The following is a 26,809-nucleotide window of genomic DNA, read 5'->3' on the forward strand; positions in this document are numbered from 1 at the left end:
GGTCATTTGTATATGTTGGTCGAGTTATTAAAGTGACGATGCATAGATATAACAGAGAGTAGCAGCAGCGTAAAAGAGGAGGGTGCAAATATTCTGGGTAGGCATTTGATTGGATGTTCAGGAGTCTTATTTTTATTTCACCTTTATTTAACCAGGTAGGCCAGTTGAGAACAAGTTCTCATTTACAACTGCGACCTGGCCAAGATAAAGCAGAGCAGTGTGACAAAAACAACAACACAGAGTTACACATGGGATAAACAAACGTACAGTCAATAATACAATGGAGAATTCAAAAGGCACTCGCACCTGCAAAAAGATTGCTCAGATGTGCATGGTAACAGTTGGACAAGATGAGGGGGAAAAGGAAACCGCACACTGCTCTTGATGGTATCACTGATCTTCAATAAGCTTCCAGTTGAAGTCGGAAGTTTACATACACTTAGGTTGGAGTCATTAACTCGTTTTTCAACCACTCCACAAATTTCTTGTTAATAAACTTTGGTTTGGCAAGTCGGTTAGCACATCTACTTTGCATGACACAAGTCTTTCCAACAATTGTTTACAGACAGATTATTTCACGTATAATTCACTTTATCACAATTCCAGTGGGTCAGAAGTTTACATACACTAAGTTGACTGGGCCTTTAAACAGCTTGGAAAATTCCACAAAATGATGTCATGGCTTTAGAAGCTTCTGATAGGCTAATTGACATCATTTGAGTAAGGCTTCAGTGATTTTTGCTATTCGTTCCAGTCATTGGCAGCAGAGAACTGGAAGGAAAGGCAGCCAAAGGAGGTGTTTGCTTTGGGGATGACCAGTGAAATATACCTGCTGGAGCGCGTGCTACGGGTGGGTTGCTATGGTGACCAGTGAGCTGAGATAAGGCGGGCTTTACTTAGCAAAGACTTATAGATGACCTGGAGCCAGTGGGTTTGGCGACGAATATGTAGTGAAGGCCAGCCAACGAGAGCATAGAGGTTGCAGTGGTGGGTAGTATATGGGGCTTTGGTGACAAAATCGATGTCACTGTGATAGACTGCATCCAGTTTGCTGAGTAGAGTGTTGGAGGCCATTTTGTAAATGACATCGCCGAAGTCAAGGATCGGTAAGATAATCAGTTTTACGAGAGTATGTTTGGCAGCATGAGTGAAGGAGGCTTTGTTGCGAAATACGAAGCCGATTCTAGATTTAATTTTGGATTGGAGATGCTTAATGCGAGTCTGGAAGGAGAGTTTACAGTCTAACCAGACACCTAGGTATTTGTAGTTGTCCACATATTCTAAGTCAGGAACCGTCCAGAGTAGTGATGCTGGACGGGCGGGCAGGTGTGGGCAGCGATCGGTTGAAGAGCATGCATTTAGTTTTACTTGCATTTAAGAGCAGTTGGAGGCCACAGAAGGAGAGTTATATGGCATTGAAGCTCGTCTGGAGGTTTGTTAGCACAGTGTCCAAATATGGGCCAGATATATACAGAATGGTGTTGTCTGCGTAGAGGTGGATCAGAGAATCATCAGCCGCAAGAGCGACATCATTGATAAATACAGAGAAAATTGGCGGCCCGAGGATTGAACCCTGTGGCACCCCCATAGACTGCCAGAGGTCCAGACAACAGGCCCTCCGATTTGACACTGAACTCTATCTGAGAAGTAGTTGGTGAACCAGGCGAGGCAGGCATTTGAGAAGCCAAGGCTGTTGAGTCTGTCGATAAGAATGGGTTGTGACAGTCGAAAGCCTTGGCCAGGTCGATGAAGACGGCTGCACAGTACTATCTTTTTTCGATGGCGGTTATGATATTGTTTAGGACCTTGAGCGTGGCTGCGATGCACCTATGACCAGCTCTGAAACCAGATTGCATGGTGGAGAAGGTATGGTGGAATTCGAAATGGTCTGTGATCTGTTTGTTAATTTGGCTTTTGAAGATTTTCGAAAGGCAGGGCAGGATGGATATAGGTCTATAACAGTTTAGGTCTAGAGTGTCTCCCCCTTTGAAGAGAGGGATGACCGCGGCAGCTTTCCAATCTTTTGGGATCTCAGACGATACGAAAGAGAATAGGCTAGTAATAGGGGTTGCAACAATTTTGGCGGATAATTTTAGAGAGGGTCCAGATTGTCTAGCCCAGCTGATTTGTAGGGATCTAGATTTTGCAGCTCTTGCAGAACGTCATCTGTCTGAATTTGGGTGGAGAAGCGTGGGGGGCTTGGGAAAGTTGCTGCAGGGGGTGCTGAGATGTTGGCCGGAGTAGGTGTAGCCAGGAGGAAAGCATGGCCAGCCGTAGAGAAATGCTTATTTAAATTATCGATTATCGTAGATTTATCGGTGGTGACTGTGTTTCACCTCTTATTCTCCATGGACTTTACGGCGTCCCAAAACTTTTTGTAATTAGTGCTACAGGATGCAAATTTCTGTTTGAAAAAGTTAGCCTTTGCTTTCCTAACTGACTGAGTGTATTGGTTCCTGACTATCGCGGGGGCTATTCGATGCAAATGCAAAACGCCGCAGGATGTTTTTGTGCTGGTCAAGGGCAGTCAAGTCTGGAGTGAACCAAGGGCTATATCTGTTCTTAGTTCTACATTTAAGATGGTCAGGAAAGCACTTTTTAAAGAGCAACCAGGCATCCTCTACTGACGAGATGAGGTCAATATCCTTCCAGGATACCCGGGCCAGGTTGATTAGAAAGGCCTGCTCGCTGAAGTGTTTTAGAGAACGTTTGACAGTGATGAGGGGTGAAGGTTTGACCGCAGACCCATTACGCGCGCAGGCAATGAGGCAGTGATCGCTGAGATCCTGGTTGAAGACAGCAGAGGTGTATTTGGAGGGCAAGTTGGTCAAGATGATATCTAAGAGTGTGCCGTTGGTTACGGATTTAGGGTTGTACCTGGTAGTTTCCTTGATAATTTGTGTGCGATTGAGGGCATCTAGCTTAGATTGTAGGACGGCCGGGGTGTTAAGCATGTCCCGGTTTAGGTCACCTACCAGTACGAACTCTGAAGAGCAGCAACGGTGACAGACTTGTTTCTGGAAAGATGGATTTTTAAAAGTAGAAGCTTGAATTGTTTGGGCACAGACCTGGATAGTATTATGGCTTGGGGGTAGAAGCTGTTTAGAAGCCTCTTGGACCTGGACTTGGCGCTCCGGTACCGCGTGCCGTGCGGTAGCAGAGAGAACAATGACTAGGGTGGCTGGAGTCTTTGACTATTTTTATGGCCTTCCTCTGACACCGCCTGGTATAGAGGTCCTGGATGGCAGGAAGCTTGGCCCCAGTGATGTACTGGGCCGTGCGCACTACCCTCTGTAAGGACTTGCGGTCGGAGGCCGAGCAGTTGCCATACCAGGCAGTGATGCAACCAGTCAGGATACTCTCGATGGTGCAGCTTTAGAACCTTTTTGAGGATCTGAGGACCCATGCCAAATCTTTTCACTCTCCTGAGGGGGAATAGTTTTTGTTGTGCCCTCTTCACGACTGTCTTGTTGTGCTTGGACCATGTTCGTTTGTTGATGATGTGGACACCAAGGAACTTGAAGCTCTCAATCTCCTCCACTACAGTCCTGTCGATGAGAATGGGGGCGTGCTCGGTCCTCCTTTTCCTGTAGTCCACAACCAACTCCTTTGTCTTGATCACGTTGAGGGAGAGGTTGTCCTGGCACCATACGACGTAGTCTCTTGGGTCATATTCATTAGTCCACAACATAGTAAAACGCTTTGCAATTGAAAATGATCATTAGCTGTTCAGGTAGTTCCTGTTTGTCTGTTTTCTTCCATTTGAACACAACCCTTGTAATGCAGACAATCAAACAAACATGAATATGATGTGTGTGTTTGCGTCAGAGCCCTAGAATAGAAATGAATGTCAAAGGCATGGGGGTTTTAAAAATATGGTGGTTGTATTTGTTTCACAGTTTGAGATGCTGACTGGATCGCTACCGTTCCAAGGAAAGGACCGCAAAGAGACCATGAACCTGATCCTCAAGTAAGTAGACACAATCACAGGCTAGTGTCTGTATGCAGTTAACCCTCTCTTCCCCGGACGCCGATGACGTGGATGTCGATTAAGGCAGCCCCCCCTTACCTCTTTGATTCGGGGGGGGTGAGTTAAATGAGGAAGACACATTTCAGTTGAGTGCATTGTTGTACAACTGACTAGGTATCCCCCTTTCCCTATTCCTTAATTATCAGGGCCCGTATCCACTAAGCGTCTGAGTCGGAGGGCTGATCTAGAATCTGTCCATATAATCCTTTTCATTATGATCTAAAATAAAAATCCAGCCTAGGTCAGCACTCCTACTCTGAGACACGTTGTGGATATGGGCCTAGAGCTCTACTACACTAAACAAAAATATAAACGCAACATGTAAAGTGTTGGTTGTGTGAGCTAAAATAAAAAATCCCAGAAATGTTACATACGCACAAGAAGTGTATTTCTCTCAAAATGTTTTCACGACTTTGTTTACATCCATGTTACTGAGCGTTTCTCCTTTGCCAGGATAATCCATCCACCTGACAGGTGTGGCATATCAAGAAGCTGATTAAACTGCATGATCATTACACAGGTGCCCCTTCTGCTGGGGACAATAAAAGGCCACTAAAACGTGCAGTTTTGTCAGACAACACAATGCCACAGATGTCTCAAGTTTTGATGGAGTGTGCAATTGGCATGCTGACTGAAATTGAAATTTGAAATTGTTGCAGACTGCATTTATATTTTTGTTCAGTATATTTATTTAGCCTGGTTGAACCAGACCAGCTGCGTTCAGGAAAACAATTGAGTTCAGGAAAAGCAGCGTTGAATCTGGATAAACAAGTCTACTATTTATTAGCCTTTTGGATATAACAATGTCTCCCCCTGCAGGGCAAGATTGGGAATGCCCCAGTTCCTGAGTTCAGAGGCCCAAAGTCTCCTCAGAGCTCTGTTCAAGAGGAACCCCACCAACAGACTGGGTGAGTAGTCCGTAACAATACAGTATGTACTTGCCCACTAGCTAATGACAAGCTTATTGCAGTGGTTGTTCCACTAGTAGAGTAATTACTTTGGTATAATAAGGCCTATTTTATGTTAAGCATAGAGCTTTTGCATAGGTTCTATGCAGTAATCCATACAAACGGTGTGATTGGTTGGACAGGGTCGGGGGCGGACGGTGCAGAGGAGATCAAACGCCACGCGTTCTTCTCCACCATAGACTGGAATGTGAGTGGCACCTCTTCTGACACCGTGTACTACATTTCTATCAGGGAATCAGATTATCATTCAATGAGCATTTTAAAAGGAGCCATGTTCTTCAGTAATTCCCAGGTCACCATTGCTTTAGCCAGGGGTGAAAGTAAACTGGTCAGCTACGGAGTACCGGCAAAATAAATAGTGGAGGTACGCTGGACCGATAAAACATGAGTCAATCACAATCATTTCCACAAAAATGTCAAGAAACCTGTAGGCTATTACACCATTTATTATTACCGCCTGTCAGTTCAATGAGAAATTAGCAAATGGAGTTGAAACGGGTGCTATACGCTCCAAAATGCGGTGTGGTTCGACGTGAACACTGAATGAATTTTGCAAAGGCAGAGATGACTCACCAAGACGTGCACGAGCAGCAAGACGCATCAATCAGGCCACAAGAATAAGCCTATTATGACAATTGCCGAATGTCATGACACGTTTTGGTGTTTTGCAACCGATGTCTCTTTCTATTCTGTACATGGCAGGTGCACAGTGCACTGTTTGGATGCTGGGATTAGTTTAGAGTGGAGGAACAGGCACAGGGAGCCTACTTTTTGAAGTGATTTGTTTGACAATCAGATGAAAAGCATCATGACTGGTTGGGTTTATACCACATTAGGTAATGCTGTAAATTTTTACAGTTAAAAGGGACATTTATCCTATTAGGCCCATAAAATAGCTTGTGCACACAAAGGTCTCGTACCAGTTAGAAATTTAAGTCTACAGGACTTTCACCCTTGGTTTTAACCCCTTCAGAAACTATTTTAACCCTTTCAGAAACTGTTCCGGCGAGAAATCCATCCCCCGTTCAAACCGGCGGTGGCCCGGCCGGACGACACCTTCTACTTTGACTCAGAGTTCACCTCCCGCACACCCAAAGGTAAGAGGTTAAAGTTGACAAGAGTAACTTGTCCTAGCATGACAACAGGTCTGACTGAATCAGACCACACTCCATCATATCAATGATAATGAAATATGAAAGCTGTAGCAATCCTAAAATGGTTGCTGTTTGTATGTTGCTTACATCGCCTTGGAGCAAGGCAGTCTATTGTGAAGTGTGTATGCGTGTATGTGTGCGCCTGTGTATATGACCGTCTGCTCTCTCGCTGACCTCTCCCCAGACTCCCCAGGCGTTCCACCCAGTGCCGGAGCTCACCAGCTCTTCCGGGGCTTCAGCTTTGTCGCCCCGGCCATGCTGGAGGAGGAGGGATCATTGGAGCCTGCCAAGCCTGCACCACACCCAGTGGTTCAGGTCAGCTGTCAGTCACAGATGGGACAAAGCCACTCAGCTCCTCCCATATCTCCTATAAGAATAATAGAAGGTTACATATATTCCCACAAGGGACCATTTTGTTTCAAACCAAATTCCAAGAAAGTATCCAGAGAGCTCTCCCACACACAGCCAGGTTTTGGGGCCAGTTTCCAGGTTCAGATAGTTTTTTAGTCCAGTGTAAGGCTCTATGTCAACAGAGTTTTTCCGTTGGGCAAGCTTTTCAAATCAAATTTTATTTGTCACATGCGCCGAGTACAACAGGTATAGATCTTACCCGTGAAATGCTTACTTACAAGCCCTTAACCAACAAAACAGTTTTTTTTTTTATTCACTAAATAAACTAAAGTTAAAAAAAATCTAGTCTGTCCAACCTTTCTGAATTCTTAAATATTTTAGCTAAGCTTTTAGGATTGTGTAATTATGTGTAAATATCAAACATATATGTTTATTTTGAATAATGTGTATATAAACTATGTAAATACAAATTATTTGATTTATGTAAATTTCATGAATACTGTATATGTCTATTTTGAGTTTATAAATCAAAAAGTAACAAGAAATGTACATAACAATAACGAGACTATATACAGGGGGTACTGGTACTGAGTCAATGTGTGGGGGTACAGGTCAGTTGAGGTCATTTGTAAAGTGACTATGCATAGATAATAAACAGCGAGTAGTAGCAGTGTAATAAAAGGGGGGTGGGGGGGTCAATGTAAATAGTGCAGGTGGCCATTAGATTAGTTAGGGTTAGGGTTGCCAGGTCTCTGACCTCCTCCTTATAGGCTGTCTCATCGTTGTTGTTGATCAGTCCCCTCCTGTACTCCCTGTTCACCCATGACTGTTGTGTCACAGCAAACTTCATTTTGGTGTTGGAGTTGTACTTGGCCACGCAGTCATGGGTGAACAGGGAGTACAGGAGGGGCCTAGGGATTCTGGCATGATGGTGTTGATGTGATCACACAGTCATCCGGAACCACTGGTGCTCTCATGCATGCGTTGGTGTTGCTTGCCTATAAGCGAGCGTAAAAGGCATTTAGCTCGTCTGGTAGGCTCGTGTTGGGTTTCCCTTTGTAGTCTAATAGTTTTCACATCCGACGATCGTCAGAGCCGGTGTAGTAGGATTCATTCTTAGTCCTGTATTGACGCTTTACCTGTTTGATGGTTCGTCGGAGGGCATAGCAGGATTTCTTATATTCAACCAGATTAGTGTCCCGCTCCTTGAAAGCGGCATGCTCTAGCCTTTAGCACAGTGCGGAAGTTGCCTGTAATCCATGGATTCTGGTTGGGAAATGTACGTACGGTCACTTTGGGGACGGCGAAGTCGATGCACTTATTGATCAAGCCGATGACTGAGGTGCTATACTCCTCAATACTACATGATTCCATATGTGTTATGTCATAGTTTTGATGTCTTCACTACTATTCTACAATGTAAAAAATAAAGAAAAACCCTGGAATGAGTAGGTGTTCAAATGTGTTCAGGAATAATCCAATTAACCTAAATAGCATCGTAACAGTAATCAAAATGCAATCTATACGCATGTACACTGGAAGAATTTAGACAAGATATACTAAGAATGATATGTACAGCAGTAGATATTACATTGAGCTATGTCAAGTGTGTGTGTGTGTGTGTGTGTGTATATATATATGCGGTGTGTATAAACAGTAGTGGTGCGTGGGTAAAATCACTGGGGAAGCCAAGCCAGGAAAAAATTGCCATATTACAAACCATGTGTTGTGATGATAGCGTTGTTTGCACTGCAATCTGTTCAGTCATATACCTTGCCTTGCCACCGTGATATATATAGGCCTAAAGGCCGAGACAAGAAGACACAGTGGCAGTAATAAATACAACCACACCTTTGTTTCATCACAAAACCCGAGAGCAACCTCTATCCAGTGTAGTCCACAAAGCATATTGCATGTAACAAACAGTTACATGACCTACAGGTCAAGCAAGTTAAAGTTTTCAACGTTTTCGGACTGCTAAACAACTATTGATGTAGAACCACGGAGAGTTTCACTGCAAGTCGCAAAGAAAACAGGAGCTGCCACCACTATTCCAACCAGCACCATTTCAACTTTAAGATTTCATCATCATCAATGCTTAGTCAACTAAAAGATACCAAAAATGATTTAGTCCAGTCAACATAAGATAAATAGTTTGCTCGGAAGTATTGAGACAGTAACACTTTTTTTTTTTTTTTTTTTTTTTTTTTTTTGGCTCTGTACTCCAGCAGTTTGGATTTGAAATGATACAACGACTATGAAGTTAAAGTGCAGACTTTCAGCTTTAATTTGAGTGTATTTTCATCCATATCTTGTGCGCCAGGACCATTCACAGTTGCGCTCACTCAGTTTAGCTCAACGCTGATTGGCTACTATTTTATAAAAAAATGTATCAAGGGAGGCCATATGCTTGATGGCATTCAATGCTGCGGGCGGCAACAATATCATACTCGTTTTGACCAGACAGCATTAGATAGATGGGCTACACATACTGAGATAGAGGGGTGCTGTTTTGCTCGTTCTGATGCTTTTTGCGATACAAACTGAAGGAAAATTATGAAACAGACACATTTTTATTTATTTTTTTGTCCATTTTTGGGGCAAGCCTGGCTTCCCTTGGCATCCATGAATACACCCCACTGAAACAGTATAACTAAATACAAAGAATAAATATTAGAATGAGTTATGTCTGGAATGCAGTATTTACAGTAAATACTCAGTGTGAAATGGGAAGTGTCCAGTGGATCAATGTCTCTATGACATGGGACAACAGCGTTGGCTATGTCTGTAGGTGCGTGTGTTTGAGTATGAGGTGTGTGTGTGTGCATCACCTGGTAGATGGCTAGTGATGGCTGTTCAACAGTCTGATGCCTGGTAATAGAAGCTGGGGTTTATTCTCTCAGTCTTGGCACTGACGCACCTGCGTTGTCTCTGTCTGCCAGACGGTAGCCGAGTGAACAATCCGTAGCTCGGTTGACTGAGGTCCCTAATGGAATGGGGTGTGGCTGTGTGGACGAATATAAAAAAAAAAAAATAATAAACACATTGATTGTTGTGTTTGTAAAGCAGTTGTAGCCTTGCTACGCCATGATGGCAGTCAGAAGTCTTTTGTCCTCGTCGTGTCCCGTGTATAAATTGTGTATCTTTTTATAATTTTTTTTCTGAGCATATATTTTTTTCTTAACCTCAACATACTCTCCTGCAATCCGCCTATGAATCTGCGATTTTCTTCACTTTTGAACCAAAACCCCCAACAGAAGCTAGCCAGCTAACTAGCTAATAGTCATCTAGCCACTGCTAGCGGTCATCAGCTACCTTTTAGCCCGGACAACTCGAGCCAGTCTGCACAGCGCGACTCAAACCAGAGCAAATCGGATATATTTTTCTCCGGATTCTTACCACAAGCTCTGAACCTTTTCACCTGGATCATCGCAGCTAGCTAGCTGCTATCCGCGTGGCCACTCCTGGCTAACGTCTCTGTTCCGAAGCAAGAACCAACTAGCCTGGAGCTAGCATTTGCTAGGCCTATTTCCCGGCTAGCCGAAGAGGTCCATCAGCCACTCCTTGGGCTACAATACCTATTTTGCCAATTGGCCTGGACCCCTGCCTAGCTCTTGCTGCTGGTGATTCTTTGATCCACCTCTACGCAGACGACACCATTCTGTATACTTCTGGCCCTTCTTTGGACACTGTGCTAACTAACATCCAGACGAGCTTCAATGCCATACAACTCTCCTTCCGTGGCCTTCAACTGCTGTTAAATGCAAGTAAAACTGAATGCATGCTCTTAAACCGATCGCTGCCCACACCTGCCCGCCCGTCCAGCATCACTACTCTGGATGGTTCTGACTTAGAATATGTGGACCACTACAAATACCTAGATGTCTGGTTAGACTGTAAACTCTCCTTCCAGACTCACATTAAGCATCTCCAATCTAAAATTAACTCTAGAATCAGCTTCCTATTTCGCAGCACAAAGCCTCCTTCATTCATGCTGCCAAACATACCCTCGTAAAACTGACTATCCTACCGATCCTTGACTTCGGCGATGTCGTTTACAAAATAGCCTCCAACACTCTACTCAGCAAATTGGATGCAGTGTATCACAGTGCCATCCGTTTTGTCACAAAAGCCCCATATACTACCCACCTCTGCAACCTGTATGCTCTTGTTGGCTGGCCCTCGCTTCATATTCGTCACCACACCCACTGGCTTCAGGTCATCTATACGTCTTTGCTAGGTAAAGCCCGTCTTATCTCAGCTCACTGGTCACCAGCAGCACCCACCCGTAGCATGCGCTCCAGCAGGTGTATTTCACTGGTCACCCCCAAAGCCAATTCCTACTTTGGCCGCCTTTCCTTCCAGTTCTCTGCTGCCAATGACTGGAACGAACTGCAAAAATCACTGAAGCTGGAGACTCATATCTCCCTCACTAGCTTTAAGCACCAGCTGTCAGAGCAGCTCACAGATCACTGCACCTGTACATAGCTCATCTGTAAATAGCCCATCCAACTACCTCATCCCCATGCTGTTATTTATTTGATTTATTTTGCTCCTTTGCACCCCAGTATCTCTACTTGTGCAGAAGTTGCATCTATTGCATCTATCACTCCAGTGTTTAATCGCTATATTGTAATTAATTTGCCAATATGGCCTATTTATTGCCTTACATCCCTTATCCTATCTCATTTGCAACACTGTATATAGACTTTTTCTATCGTATTATTGACTGTATGTTTGTTTATTCCATGTGTAACTCTGTTGTTTGTGTCGCACTGCTTTGCTTTATCTTGGCCAGGTCGCAGTTGTAAATGAGAACTTGTTCTCAACTAGTCTACCTGTTTAAATAAAGGTGAAATAAAAGAATATATAAAAACATAAACTGTGTGTGAGATGCTGTGACCAATACAGTAGCACTCATTTCCCTATGTTTTCTGTTTGCTGCAGCAACTCCATGGGAAGAACCTGTTGTTCAGCGATGGCTACGTGCTGAAGGAAGACATCGGCATGGGCTCCTTCTCTGTCTGCAAGCGCTGCGTCCACAAAGCCACCAACACCGAGTACGCCGCCAAGGTCAGAACACGCACAGACACACACACACACACACACACACACACACACACACACACACACACTTCTCTGTCTGCAAGACCCGCGTCCCCAAAGCCACCAACACAGAGTACCCCGCCAAGGTACCAAAACATACCAGCCTCCCTCTCTCTGGGTGTATATCCTGAAATATCAAGCAAATCACTCTCCCCAGTCCCACACGTTTTATTCGTCCATCTTGTGGGGTGCTGAATCATTGTGAATACAGTAATTGGACATAACTCTCTAAAATATACATTTTGAACAATTTATGTAGAGTAAGTTATTCAGATCTGTCTTTTTGAAGAGTGCTGTTCTAATCCTTTCCTATCTCTTGTCTCGCACCGTCTCAATCACAATGGTTTCATAATGGGGTGTTTATAATGGCGCCTGTTTTATTATGCACTACCAGGTGATTGACAAGACCATGACGGACCCCTCAGAGGAGATCGAGATCCTGCTGCGATACGGCCAGCACCCCAACATCATCACCCTGAAGGATGTGAGTGTACACTGACACACACACATGATCATCACCCTGAAGGATGTGAGCACACACACAATCATCACCCGGAAGGAAGTGAGTACACGCACACACACCTGCACAGACTGAATCATCCTTCATGTGTTCCTTCCATCCGTCAGGTGTATGACAATGGGAAGCAGGTGTATCTGGTGACAGAGCTGATGCGAGGCGGGGAGCTGCTGGACCGGATCCTCAAACAGAAGTTCTTCTCAGAGCGCGAGGCCAGCTCCGTGCTCCACACCATCACCAAGACTGTCGAATACCTCCACGCACAGGGGGTGAGACAACGCTCTACACACATACTGTAACATACTGCTGAATATGGACTTGAATGGACTTTGTCTTAACAAGAGTTTCTAGATATTCCTTTTTCCTATGTTGTAATATTCTTACTTTAAAAAAATATTTGTCACAGTATTAACACTCGAGGCAAATAATGTACAACCAACATTGTATCTCCAAAATGTCCATTGGAAGTAACAGTTGAAGATTTATTTTTGTTAATATTTGACCCTTACTAAGTTGTCTTTCAATCCTCTCTCCTTCTCCCGCTTCACATCTACCTCTCCTTCCCCTCCGTTCCTCATTTCTCCACCTCCCTTCTCTCCAGGTGGTCCACAGGGACCTGAAGCCCAGTAACATCCTGTATGTAGATGAGTTGGGGAACCCCGAGTCAATCAGGATCTGTGACTTTGGTTTCGCCAAGCAGCTGAGAGCTGACAACGGCCTACTCATGACCCCCTGCTATACCGCTAACTTCGTAGCCCCGGAGGTAAGGCCCGGGACTGTGTTTGTGTGTGATGACGATTATGATTAATACCTGTATACCACACATTAGGAAAACCTTCCTAATATTGAGTTGCATCCCCCCTTTTGCCCTCAGAACAGCCTCAATTCGTCGGGGCATGGATGCTGGCCTTGTTAACTCCAATGCTTCCCACAGTTGTCGATTTGGCTGGATGTCCTTTGGGTGGTGGACCATTCTTGATATACACAGGAAACTGTTGTAGTTCTTGACACAAACCAGTGGCTGTGGCGGTCATGACATTTTGTCAGCCGGTTATTGTCTCCAGGCCTCCGCATACAAGCCGCTGGTGCATCTACATTTTTAAAAAGTATAATAAATCAATTGAACATACAATAAATCCATTATTTATTTTAGGCAGGTCTAAAGAAACATTATTAAGAAAATGTATTTTATTCGAAGAGCTTAGGAGTTGGCCAACTGTTATCAGGCTGTAAGGCTTGTTATTTTAGCAGACAAGATATGCCATTATTTTATTTTATATGATTTTCTATTAAGAAGAATATAATTGAACTTAGCTGAATAAAATAGAAAGGATATTTTTCCCATTTTGGAGTGAGAATGCACATATGAAGTGGCTATGTTGAGCGTAAGAGTAATAATTTGAAACGGGTCCTATAGCCTACGCTAGATTTAGAGTTGCTTGGCAACTTCAGTTGTGAATGATACAAACCATAGAAATCAAAAGATACACTATATATACAAAAGTATGTGGACACCTCTTCAAATTAGTGAATTTGGCTATTTCAGCCATACCAGTTGCTGACAGGTGTATAAAAATGGATCACACAGCCATGCAATTTCCATAGACAAACATTGGCAGTAGAATGGCCTCACTGAAGAGCTCAGTGACTTTCAATGTGGGACCGTCATAGGATGCCACCTTTTCAACAAGTCAGTTCGTCAAATTTCTGCCGTGCTAGAGCTGCCCCGGTCAACTAAGTGCTGTTACTGGGAAGTGGAAACGTCTAGGAGCAGCAATGGCTCAGTTGCGAAGTGGTAGGCCACACAAACTCACAGAACGGGACAGCCCCTCTGAATGGCACACATACACAATCCATGCCTCAATTGTCTCCAGGCTTAAAACTCCTCCTTTAACCTGTCTCCTCCCCTTTATCTACACTGATTGATGTGGATTTAACAATTGACATCAATAAGGGATCATAGCTTTCACCTGGATCCACCTGGAAAGAGCAGGTGTTCGTAATGTTTTGTATGCTCAGTGTAGCGTCCTTGTCAAATTCTAGAGCGTATAGCTTTACCCCGGTGATGCACGATAGCCAACATTGTGACGTATTGCTCTATCTGTGTGTTCCAGGTGTTGAAGCGTCAGGGCTATGACGAGGGCTGTGATGTTTGGAGTCTGGGTGTCTTGCTGTACACCATGTTGGCTGGGTGAGGAACACACACACACTACATACCACTCATACATCTGTGCACTATATTCCACTCCGCAGGGCATCTACATCCAACAAAATGTGATTTTGTCACTCGCGTGCATACACACTCTCTCATTTGACTTGTCCCACGTGCTCCCTCCCTCCCTCCCCCTTCAGCTTCACTCCGTTTGCCAACGGGCCCGAGGACACTCCAGATGAGATCCTGAGCAGGATAGGAAGTGGTCACTTCACCCTGACCGGAGGCAACTGGGACGCTGTGTCGGACGCAGCCAAGGTACAGTAGGACTGACTGGGACTTTCTGGGAGACTTGAAGTGAAACAATAGTGGTTTAGTTTGGATTTCAAGGATAGAGGTGTACAGTATATAATGACACAAACCCATCAATCCGGCCTCCCGAGTGGCGCAGTGCTGCATCGCAGCACTTGAGGCGTCACTACTGACCCAGGTTTGATTCCAGACTGTCATAGCTGGCCGTGACCGGGAGACCCATAAGGCGGTGCACAATTGGCCCAGCGTCGTCCTGGTTAGGCGAGCGTTTGGCCTTCCGGGATTTCCTTGTCCCATCGCGCTCTAGCGGTAGTGGCATGCCGGGCGCCTGCTAGCTGACTTTGGTCGCAAGCTGGATGGTGTTTTCTCCGACACATTGGTGCGACTGGCTTCCGGAATAGCGAGCAGTGTTTCAGGGGTCGTGTTTCGGAGGACGCATGGCTCACGACCTTCGCCTCTCCCGAGTCCGTAGGGGATTTGCAGCGATGGGACAAGACTAACTACCAATTGGATCACGAAACTGGGGAGAAAAAGGGGTAAAAGTACAACAACAAAAAAAACTCATTTCTTCCTTCCTGCTGTGTGTTCTTTCTCTATAGGACCTGGTGTCTAAGATGCTCCACGTGGACCCCCACCAGCGGCTGACGGCCATGCAGGTCCTCAAGCACCCCTGGATCGTTCAGAGGGACAAGCTGCCCAACAGCCAGCTGCAGCACCAGGACGCTAAGCTGGTCAAGGTACTGGATTGATACTATAATGTACACTATGCTGTGCCCACTAGGAAATCCAGGGTTGGGAGTCAACTCCATTCTTGTTCACATGGTGAATTTCTATTTCTATTGGACACAGCTGACAATGCCATTACAGTCCCGAAAAGTATATTCCGGAATAAAGCAATGTGACCAAACTTTTTATTTTAAAGATATATTTTATGCTTTATTGGATAGAGGAGAGACAATGGGAAAGATGGATAGAGAGTGTGCTGAAGTGGTCATGGGCCGGATTCGAACCCATGCTGCAGCGGTATATGTGATCCGGAGGCAGCGGTTTAGTCCGTTAGGTTACCCTTTACAATTGGCTCATTCATCCCCCTCCTCTCCCCTGTAACTATTCCCCAGGTCGTTGCTGCAAATGAGAACGTGTTCTCAGTCAACTTACCTGGTAAAATAACGGTAAAATAAAAATAAATAAAATATAAAAACATTTTATGTCATTTTACTTAACTGGAAACTTTAGTGAAATATTTAATACCACACAAATTATCGAAATGACAGGCTACTTTGACACTGACGGAGAAATACAAAACAGCCTTGTCTTGAATGCAACAAATAGCGGAGACAAAATATTGTACAATATGAGGAGGAAATTATAGTCCTAATCAAGTTCAAGTGTCACTCACCAGTGATGCTGTTCGCTCAATAGGCCTACAGTTGAAGTCGGAAGTTTACATAGGTTGGAGTCATTGACCCATTTTTCAACCACTCCACAAATTTCTTGTTCACAAACTATAGTTTTGGCAAGTCGGTTAGGACATCTACTTTGTGCATGACACAAGTCATTTTTCCAACAATAGTTTACAGACAGATTATTTCACTTAACTCACTGTATCACAATTCCTGTGGGTCAGAAGTTTATTAAGTTGACTGTGCCTTTAAACAGCTTGGAAAATTCCAGAAAACGATGTCATGGCTTTAGAAGCTTCTGATTGGCTAATTGACATCATTTGAGTCAATTGGAGGAGTACCTGTGGATGTAATTCAAGGCTACCTTCAAACTCAGTGCCTCTTTGCTTGACATCATGGGAAAATCAAAAGAAATCAGCCAAGACCTCAGAAAAAAACTCCAAGTCTGGTTCATCCTTTGGAGAAACTTCCAAACGCCCGAAGGTACCACGTTCATCTGTACAAACAATAGTACGCAAGTATAAACACAATGGGACCACTCAGCCGTCATACCGCTCAGGAAGGAGACGCGTTCTGTCTCCTAGAGATGAACGTACGTTGGTGCAAAAAGTGCAAATCAATCCCAGAACAACCACAAAGGACCGTGTGAAGATGCTGGAGGAAACAGGTACAAAAGTATCTATATCCACAGTAAAACGAGTCCTATAATCGACATAACCTGAAAGGCCGCTCAGCAAGGAAGAAGCCACTGCTCCAAAACCGGCATAAAAAAAGTCAGACTACGGTTTGCAACTGCACATGGGGACAAAGATCATACAAAGCCCTGCCTTCAATCCTATAGAAAATTTGTGGGCAGAACTGAAAAAGCATGTGCGATCAAGGAGGCCTACAAACCTGACTGTTACACCAGCTCTGTCAGGAGGACCGGGCCAAAATTCACCCAACTTATTGTGGGAAGCTTGTGGAAGGCTACCCGAAACGTTTGATCCAAGTAAAACAATTTAAAGGCAATGTTACCAAATACTAATTGACTGTATGTACATTTCTGACCCACTGGGAATGTGATGAAATAAATCATTCTCTCTGCTATTATTCTGACATTTCACATTCTTAAAATAGTAGTGATCCTAACTGACCTAAGACAGGGAATTTTTACTGGGATTAAATGTCAGGAATTGTTAAACTGAGTTTAAATGTATTTGGCTAAGGTGTATGTTAACTTCCGACTTCAACTGTATTTGGGAATTTATAAAATATGTTGGGAGCCTACAAACATACACGTCTAATTTTCAGCGAGAGCCATTTGCTTTCCAACCCGTGCTTTTCCCACAATTGTATTAAAAATATTGCGAAAGGCCTGTTTAGTTGATTGATAGCCTATTTGCAGCGTGTTACCGACTGTAGGGTATGCCTTGTGATTGGGCTACATTATACAATCCCCAGCTATTTATTTCTAGCAATATCTATCAGAGCAGAGAGTGGGAGAGGGATCATAGAAATGTAATTTCATTCTAGTTCTATGAGATATACAGGCGCTTTTCTCTCACCAGACTTCAATGTTGCACAAATCCCTGGCCTGGCCCAACCGTAATCATTTCTCAGAATATCAGGCGCTGGCTGGAAATACGTTTTTTTTTACATGACATTTGGGCAGGATAATTAACGAGGAGGCATCTTAATACACTCTGATTGCTTTTATTCAAATTGCCTTCTCTTTCAAGTTAAAGATGCAATGTGTAACTTTTTGGGAGACCTGACCAAATTCACACATGTGAGTTTATAGATCTGTCATTCTCATTTAAAGCGAGCATAAGAAGCAGTAGATATATTCTATGTGGGTTATTTCTATGCTTCCCAATATTAAATTTAGTTTGTGTCTTTATTTTCAGTTTTGAACACCAACTTCAAACAGCTAAAAAATACATTTCACATCGGTTTAGATGGCAAAATGATTCTCTACGCTGTACTAGAATTTTAGAAGCCAGGGCCTCCCGGGTGGCGCAGTGGTCTAGGGCACTGCATCCCAGTGCTTACTCCGCCACCAGAGTCTCTGGGTTCGCGCCCAGGCTCTGTCGCAGCCGGCCGCGACCGGGAGGTCCGTGGGGCGACGCACAATTGGCATAGCGTCGTCCGGGGTAGGGAGGGTTTGGCCGGTAGGGATATCCTTGTCTCATCGCGCTCCAGCGACTCCTGTGGCGGGCCGGGCGCAGTGCGCGCCAGCCAAGGGGGCCAGGTACACGATGTTTCCTCCGACACATTGGTGCGGCTGGCTTCCGGGTTGGAGGCGCGCTGTGTTAAGAAGCAGTACGGCTGGTTGGGTTGTGCTTCGGAGGACGCATGGCTTTCGACCTTCGTCTCTCCCGAGCCCGTACGGGAGTTGTAGCGATGAGACAAGGTAGTAATTACTAGCGATTGGATACCACGAAAATTGGGGAGAAAATGGGATAAAAAATTAAAATTAAAATAAAAGAATTTTAGAAGCCAGGAAATGGCAGAGCGATTTCTGCATAGTGCACCTAAATTATCTTTCATGCCACAAGATGTACCGGATCCGGTCAAATAGGTTCCGGAATGCAACTGTCGTAAAGAGGTGCCAGATCCTGTGTGTGAATGCAACTGGAACTTCTTATGGCTGCAATCCCGTCACCGGGATCAATATGACAGCAGCCAGTGACAGTGCAGGGCGCCAAATTCAAAAAACAGAAATCTCATAATAAAAATTCCTCAGACATTCATGTGTCTTATATCATTTTAAAGGTAATCTTGTTGTTAATCCCACCAAAGTGTCCGATTTCAAATAGGCTTTTCAGCTAAAGCACCACAAACGATTATGTTAGGTCACCACAAAACCACAATAAGCACAGCCATTTTTCAAGAGAAATATAGCAGTCACAAAAAGCAGAAATAGAGAAAATTAATCACTAACCTTTGATTATCTTCATCAGATGACAGTCATAGGACTTCATGTTACACAATACATGCATGTTTTGTTTGATAAAGTTCATATTTATATAAAAAAAATCTGAGTTTACATTGGCGCGTTAGAATCACTAGTTGCAAAAACATCAAGTGATTTTGCATAGCCACATTGTTTCAACAGAAATACTCATCATAAATGTAGATGATAATACAAGTTATACACATGGAATTATAGATATACCTCTCCTTAATGCAACCGCTGTGTCAGATCTTAAAAAAAACTTTACAGAAAAATAAACCATGCAATATTCTGAGACGGAGCTCAGAACAATAGCCAAATTAGCCGCCATGTTGGACTCAACAGAAACCAGAAAATACATGATAAATGTTTCCTTACCTTTGAACTTCATCAGAATGCAGTCCTAGGAATCCCAGGTCCACAATAAATGCTTGATAATGTCTGTTATTTATGTCCAATTAGCTACTTTCGAATTGTTTACCAAACGCCCTAACAAGTCTCAAAGCGCGTCCACTAATGTGACGAAATGTCCAAAAGTTCCGTTACAGTCAGTAGAAACATGTCAAACGATGTACTGAATCAATCTTTAGAATGTTGTTAACATACATCTTGAATAACATTCCAACCGGAGAATTACATCGACTTCAATTGACCGATGGAACGGAGCTCACTCTCACGTGAACGCGCCAGTTCAATGCGTGGGCACCTCATGGAAGTGATTACTAATTCCTGTCTCCTTCAGCCCCCCCTTCACATTAGTAATCAGACGAAGTTCTATTGACTGTTGACATCTAGTGGAAGCCGTAGGAAGTGAAAACCCATCCATATCTCTCTGTATTTTCAATGAGAGCTTGGTTGAAAATCTGGCACCCCAGAAAATATCCAAACAGGAAGTGGAACTTCTCAGGTTTTTGCCTGCCATATGAGTTCTGTTATACCCACAGACATAATTCAAACAGTTTTAGAAACTTCAGAGTGTGTTCTATCCAATACTAATAATAATATGCATATATTAGCAACTATGACATAGGAGCAGGCCGTTTACTCTGGGCACCTCTGTGCACCTTTCATCCAAGCTACTCAATACTGCCCCTTCAGCCATAAGAAGTTAGAGGTGCCAGATCCTGTGTGTGAATGCAACTGGAACTGTTTGTCCTCCAAACTGATATCTTGACATTGCACTACCTCTTCTCTTCTGACAGGGGGCGATGGCGGCCACCTACTCGGCCTTGAAGAGCTCCCAGCCCACGCCAGAGCTGAAGCCCATCGAGTCTTCGTTCCTGGCCCAGCGACGTGTCAAGAAGCTCCCCTCCACCTCTCTGTAGAACCATGTAGACCCCCAGACTCTAGCTAGAACAGCCCCAGTCAGTCCGTACAGCAGTAAGTCACGGGACTGAAGAGACAACCTCAGTTTAACCAGCCAAGGACCACTGACTGTACTCTGCTGTAGTCACCTCCCCCTGCCGGTGATATCAGTCGTCTCAGTTTCCTCCTCGATAGGTGTGGTCACTGGCTGTCAATCACACCTGGACTAGTGACAGGACATGACTGGGGATAAGGAGGCAGTGGGGTAGCGGCAGGTTTTGACAAATGTGTTCGCAGTATATTTTGGATAAGAGTTGTGTGCGAGCCTTGAGTTTGCGAGACAACCTGCTACCGCAGAGGACGTGGATGACCGCTGTTGATGTTTTGGTAGTGTTTCTGTTCTGCTGTCGTTTTGATTGGCTCTCCCCTCAGCATCGTTGTGATTGGCTGCCGCTCAGCTCTCTGCACGTCCGTCTTTCTGTATGTCTGTTTGGTGTGTCGCTCTCGCTCCAGTTGATCAGCTTTACGTAGTAGTAGGCTACTGCCAAATTGATTTGTTTCTTGTTTTTCCCATTGGGAAAGCTTGAAGGGACTATGGCACAAAATGAGATCAGTTTATTGCTATCATTTTCCTATTTTGTAATGACCATTCAAATGAACAAATATTTTGCCATAAATGAGACTATACCAGAAGTAGCAATTCTGGGTAATGTAGTCGCCGCTAATGTTTTTTTTCCCAAGCTGAGTGTCTCGCTGTCCATTTGCATGACTTAGTGAGTCCAGTCCTAGGGAAAGTTGCAGGAAGTTGTTTGCATGGTATGGTCCAGTGTGGCGTCATGTCGCTTTGTCCTTCTCTTATCTACACTTTTCTTAGTGACCTTGCCGATTCTGAGAAAGAAAAAAAAATAAGATTGGAGATATGTCCAAATATTTTTATTGTAAAAAAATGAATAAGAGTATCTGTAATGCCCTAAACAAGTTGGCATGTTGAAATCTATATTCCGTTTTTCCCCCATTTGTGTTTTCTTCTTGGATATGCATATTTTGAATGCTTGTCTGTCTTGTGTTCACTTTTGTTGTTGCCTGTTATGTTTTGTTGTTCGGTCCAAAGAAAGTGGTGATAACATTTTGTAAAAGGTATGTCGAGCACACGCTGTTGGAGGGTCCACGATGGACTCTTTCCCACAATCCTCCTCTGTTTCAATGTTAAGTATGGTGAGATTGATTGTCGAAACGATTGTACTGAGCACTCAAATGCACTCTCTTAAAGTCACTGTAAAGCATTGGTTTTCATCTTCTACTCAAACAATATTGTTTGGGCTTTTCTGATTTGAAATTGCCTGTCTGCTGGTTTTAATCAGGCCTTAAGTGAATGGCCACAGGTTATTTTTGTCTCCTGTTCAGTTTGACTCTACTACAAGGGTAACGGTCTTTAAACACTATTGTGCCAACCTGAACCAAGCTGCGCCGGCTCTGCTATTTTAACCAGGCCAGCTCAGTACGGTTTGGCTCGGCAGTGTGAAAAGTCCTGGACTTCCATCAAGTTCTTTCTCTATTTTACTTAATCATAATAACTTCTGGACAAAATGATCATTGTATTATTTGCTGTATTGGAATAGTACACATTTGTGGCTAAGTTTAAGTAGCTTGTAAGGTAACTTGACCTACAGCATACGTTAGATTCCGTAAGCTTCTTTAGGCTTGACCCTTAGATATCTGAAGCATATCTGTCGAAAGGAGGTTGGTGGGTCAGGATGGGGTACAGGGGGTATTTCTGCCATTGCAGCAGTGGGGATTCGGGCCTATAGGGTATTAAAATGAGATTCCTTTCTATTAAAAAAAGTATCTGCGCTGATCAGACTGCTTTGTCTCTTATTGTCTGCATGTATGCGTACATTAATAATAATATAATACAAATAACAGGGTTGCACTCAATTCAGGAATTCAACATGTTCCTATATTAGTCTGTCAGTGTCTTTATTTTCATACACTTTATGGACCACCTTTAAGTGTAGTGTGTCCTTAGACCCTGTGCTGTAGTGATGGATGTGAGTGTTCCTTTAAAACACCTAGGGAACAGTGTGTTACGCAAGCAGAAAAACACTGCATCTCACTGCCTGTCTGCAGCACATGTAGCACACTTTCATGTACTTCCCAAACGTCCTCCAATGCACTGACTAGCTCCTGTGATGGACGTCTGCTGCAGGCACACACATGCACGCTTAGGCAGCTTTTAGCATAGTAACACTTTCCTCTTCTATAACACATTTGTGTACTTGACCACACGCTCCCTGAAAACAGACTACCATCCGCTCATTAAAATACGCAAACTCTTACTCGCATACAGTACCTCCACATACTTGCCTAATTCCTACCTCCTTCACAATGGCCAACAAACCCTACAATATTCTGTTCAACATCAAATAGAAAAGCTAATTCATTCTAAACACAATGCTATTTTTCAGAGAAGTTAACTGACTTTTAGCATGTGTATAGAGAAGGGTACTCATATTGTTCTTCACGGACTCATGATTGGTTCATATAAATAGATAATATGATAGTTGGAGCTGTATTGTTGAACATGAATTGTTATTGAAAAAAACAAACTTGCTATATGGCTTTATATCACATGGTTGGAGAATTATTGATCCTATAAAACCCAGAGAGTGTTCTTCAATGGAAGCTACTCTAACATATACGGTGCATTCGGAAAGTATTCAGACCCCTCGACTTTTTCCACATTTCGTTACGTTTCTGCCTCAGCAATCTACACACAATACCCTATAATGACAAAGGTTTTTAGAAAAACATGTAATTAAGTTATTTCTAAGTATTCAGACTGTTTTCTATGAGACTCGACATTGAGCTCAGGTGCATCCTATTTCCATTGATCAACCTTAATGTTTCTAAAAACTTGATTGGAGTCCACCTGTGGTAAACTCAATTGATTGGACATGATTTGGAAAGGCACACACCTGTCTATATAAGGTCCCACAGTTGACAATGCATGTCAGAGCAAAAAACCAAGCCATGAGGTCGAAGGAATTGTCCGTAGAGCTCCGAGACAGGATTGTGTCGAGGCACAGATCTGGGGAAGGGTACCAAAACATTTCTGCAGCATTGAAGGTCCCCAAGAATACAGTGTTCTCCATCATTCTTAAATGGAAGAAGTTTGGAACCACCAAGACTCTTCCTAGAGTTGGCCTCCCAGCCAAACTGAACAATCGGGGAAGAAGGGCCTTGGTCAGGGAGGTGACCATTAACCCGATAATCACTGACAGAGCTCTAGAGTTCCTCTGTGGAGATGATTGTCCTTCTGAAATGTTCTCCCATCTCTGCAGCACTCCACCAATCAGGCCTTTATGGTAGAGTGGCCGAACAGAAGCCACTCAGTAAAAGGCACGACAGCCCGCTTGGAGTTTGCCAAAAGGCACCCTAAAGACTCTCAGATCATGAGAAACAAGATTTTCTGGTCTGATGAAACCGAGATTGAACTCTTTGGCCTGAATGCCAAGCGTCACGTCTGGAGGGAACCTGGCACCATCCTTACGGTGAAGCATGGTGGTGGCAACATCATACTGTGGGGGTGTTTTTCAGGGGCAGGGACTGGGAGACTAGTCAGGATCGATGCAAAGTACAGAGATCCTTGATGAAAACCATCTCCAGAGCATTGAGGACCTCAGACTGGGGCGAAGGTTCATCTTCCAACAGGACAACAACCTTAAGCACACAGCTAAGACAACGCAGAAGTGGCTTCGGGACAAGTCTCTGAATGTCCTTGAGTGGCCCAGCCAGAGCACGGACTTGAACCCGATCGAACGTCTGGAGAGACCTGAAAATAGCTGTGCAGCAACGTGACAGAGCTTGAGAGGATCTGCAGAGAAGAAAGGGAGAAAATCTCCAAATACAGGTGTGCCAAGCTTGTAGCGTCATACCTAAGAAGAATCGAGGCTGTAATTGTTGACAAAGTTGCTTCAACAAAGTACGGAGTAAAGGGTCTGAATACTTATGTAAATATAATATTTTATAAATTTGCAAAAAAAATAAATGAGGTATCGTGTGTAGATTGAGGAAAAACAACATTTTAATCAATTTTAGAATAAGGCTGTGTAAACTAACAAAATGTGGAAAAAGTGAAGGGGTCTGAATAATTTCCGAAGGCGCTATCTACAGTGCGGTGTCCCTCAGGGCAGTTGCCTTGGGCCATTACTCTTCTCAATTTTTACAAATGATTTGCGTCTGGTCTTACACAAAGCTAGAATGTCTATGTATGCGGATGATTCCAAACTCTACATGTCAGCACCCGAAGCAAGTGAGCTCACTGACATTTTTAATAAGGAGTTAGTATCAGAATGGGTGATTTAATAATAAACTCATCTTAAATACATCTAAAAAGAAAAGCATTGTATTTGGTTCTAAACATTCTCTAAGACTTAAACCTCAGCTGGAGTTGGACATGAAGGATGTGACCATTGAGGAATGGATGGTCAAGTCACATTGGCAAAGTTGTGAAGACGGGGAGGGGGAATGTCTGATTTTTGACAAATCAACTGTACTAGTTCAGGCTCTGTTCTTGTCCCATCTTGATTACTGTCCGGTAATGTGGTCAAATGCGTCAAAGAAAGACCTAGCAAAGCTGCAGCTGGCTTAAAACAGAGCAGCACACCTTGCCCTTAAATGAACGTAACTAACAAACATGCATGCCAGTCTTTCCTGGTTGAGAGTTGACGAGACATTAACTGCTTCTCTTCGAGTTATGATAAATATTACTGTGATGATAAATTCCAGATTATCTGCATAATCAAATAACATTCAGCTCAGACACCCATATATACTCCATAAGACATGCCACCAGAGGCCTCTGTCTCCAACTCTCTCAAATTCACGGCAATGCAGAATTTTATACAGAGCCATGATCGTATGGAACTCCCTTCCAAATCCTCAAACAGAAAAATGACCTTTTTTAAGAAAATGATTATACAACTCATGGAATGGTGGGGACTGTGAGGGGACACGCACACAATTTTTGTTGTATTGTTTGTATATCATTGTACACTGCTCAAAAAAATAAAGGGAACACTTAAACAACACAATGTAACTCCAAGTCAATCACACTTCTGTGAAATCAAACTGTCCACTTAGGAAGCAACACTGATGGACAATAAATTTCACATGCATTCACATGCACATTTGTGGCCTGCTGGAGGTCATTTTGCAGGGCTCTGGCAGTGCACCTCCTTGCACAAAGGCGGAGGTAGCGGTCCTGCTGCTGGGTTGTTGCCCTCCTACGGCCTCCTCCACGTCTCCTGATGTACTGGCCTGTCTCTTGGTAGCGCCTCCATGCTTTGGACACTACACTGACAGACACAGCAAACCTTTTTGCCACAGCTCGCATTGATGTGCCATCCTGGATGAACTGCACTACCTGAGCCACTTGTGTGGGTTGTAGACTCCGTCTCATGCTACCACTAGAGTGAGAGCACCGCCAGCATTCAAAAGTGACCAAAACATCAGCCAGGAAGCATAGGAACTGAGAAGTGGTCTGTGGTCACCACCTGCAGAATCACTCCTTTTTTGGGGGTGTCTTGCTAATTGCCTATAATTTCCACCTTTTGTCTATTCCATTTGCACAACAGCATGTGAAATTTATTGTCAATCAGTGTTGCTTCCTAAGTGGACAGTTTGATTTCACAGAAGTGTGATTGACTTGGAGTTACATTGTGTTGTTTAAGTGTTCCCTTTATTTTTTTGAGCAGTGTATTTTAAGTGTGTGTGTGATTGTCCTTGTCCATTAGTCTATCAGTGTTTTGTTACTTGTTTGTGTTTTTGTGTGGCTACTGCTTCTGCAAAACCAGTAAATAAGCAAATAAACAAACACTCTCTCTTCCTCTGTTCGTCTTTCTCTCTCTCACTCACATACCAGGGGGCTCTGTGCTCTTACCTTGACGTCCGTGTACAGGCAATTCACACTGCAGTAAATGAACCCTGTCCAACCGAACCCATACTAACACAGACTTTTCTAGGTTCCCGGTATTAATTACAGCACTGTACACGTATCTTTCCATCTGGCGCTTATTACATTACCCTGGTCTCCTCCATCTGAAAGCATCTAGTCAAAAGTAGTGCACTATATAGGGAATATGGTGCCATTTGGGACAAACCCTGGAAAATGCTGCATTGCCTCATTTCATCTGCGGTTGTAATGGCGGGCAGGTCTGTTCATTAGGGCAAACCGTAGCGACACGTTTTAAACAGAAATAGAAACAAGCATTTCTTATTGGGCCAGTATAGATAGTACTTCCCTGTTTCACTCCATTTCTTAACATTTTCTTTCGTTTGTGCCTACTGGACACAAGTCTGTTTGATTTAGAGGCAGCACTAGATAGAAGCAGGAGCGTCAATGTGTCTGATAGTCGTAAAAACGCAGAGTGAAGGCTGCCTCTGAGTCTTCCTCTGTCTCTGCGTGGGCGGCAGACCTTGGAGATGCTCTGATTTAAAAAGAGGCAGAGCGTGTTAACACCTCTCACTCCAAAACAGTGGAGTTGAACCTATGAGCGCAAGACTGTCTTTTTG

At 43.7% G+C, this 26,809-nt stretch overlaps 1 protein-coding gene across 3 annotated transcripts in view; it reads left to right on the forward strand.

Annotated features, from left to right (window-relative positions):
* Positions 1 to 22,091, forward strand: part of LOC129812577 (ribosomal protein S6 kinase 2 alpha) — a 122,823-nt gene extending 100,732 nt beyond the window's left edge. For all 3 annotated transcript variants that reach the window (XM_055864246.1, XM_055864245.1, XM_055864244.1), the window contains 13 exons: positions 3,900 to 3,970; positions 4,850 to 4,938; positions 5,121 to 5,185; positions 5,993 to 6,095; positions 6,337 to 6,467; positions 11,451 to 11,576; positions 12,004 to 12,093; positions 12,237 to 12,395; positions 12,728 to 12,889; positions 14,241 to 14,317; positions 14,479 to 14,596; positions 15,190 to 15,327; positions 20,134 to 22,091. In XM_055864246.1, coding sequence (XP_055720221.1) covers positions 3,900 to 3,970; positions 4,850 to 4,938; positions 5,121 to 5,185; positions 5,993 to 6,095; positions 6,337 to 6,467; positions 11,451 to 11,576; positions 12,004 to 12,093; positions 12,237 to 12,395; positions 12,728 to 12,889; positions 14,241 to 14,317; positions 14,479 to 14,596; positions 15,190 to 15,327; positions 20,134 to 20,256 — 1,452 coding nt within the window. In that variant the 3' untranslated portion in view covers positions 20,257 to 22,091. The remainder of the gene's footprint in view (positions 1 to 3,899; positions 3,971 to 4,849; positions 4,939 to 5,120; positions 5,186 to 5,992; positions 6,096 to 6,336; positions 6,468 to 11,450; positions 11,577 to 12,003; positions 12,094 to 12,236; positions 12,396 to 12,727; positions 12,890 to 14,240; positions 14,318 to 14,478; positions 14,597 to 15,189; positions 15,328 to 20,133) is intronic.
* Positions 22,092 to 26,809: the final 4,718 nt, after the last annotated feature.

Source organism: Salvelinus fontinalis, chromosome 16 (genome assembly GCF_029448725.1).
Source record: "Salvelinus fontinalis isolate EN_2023a chromosome 16, ASM2944872v1, whole genome shotgun sequence".
NCBI classification, from domain to species: Eukaryota; Metazoa; Chordata; class Actinopteri; order Salmoniformes; family Salmonidae; genus Salvelinus; species Salvelinus fontinalis.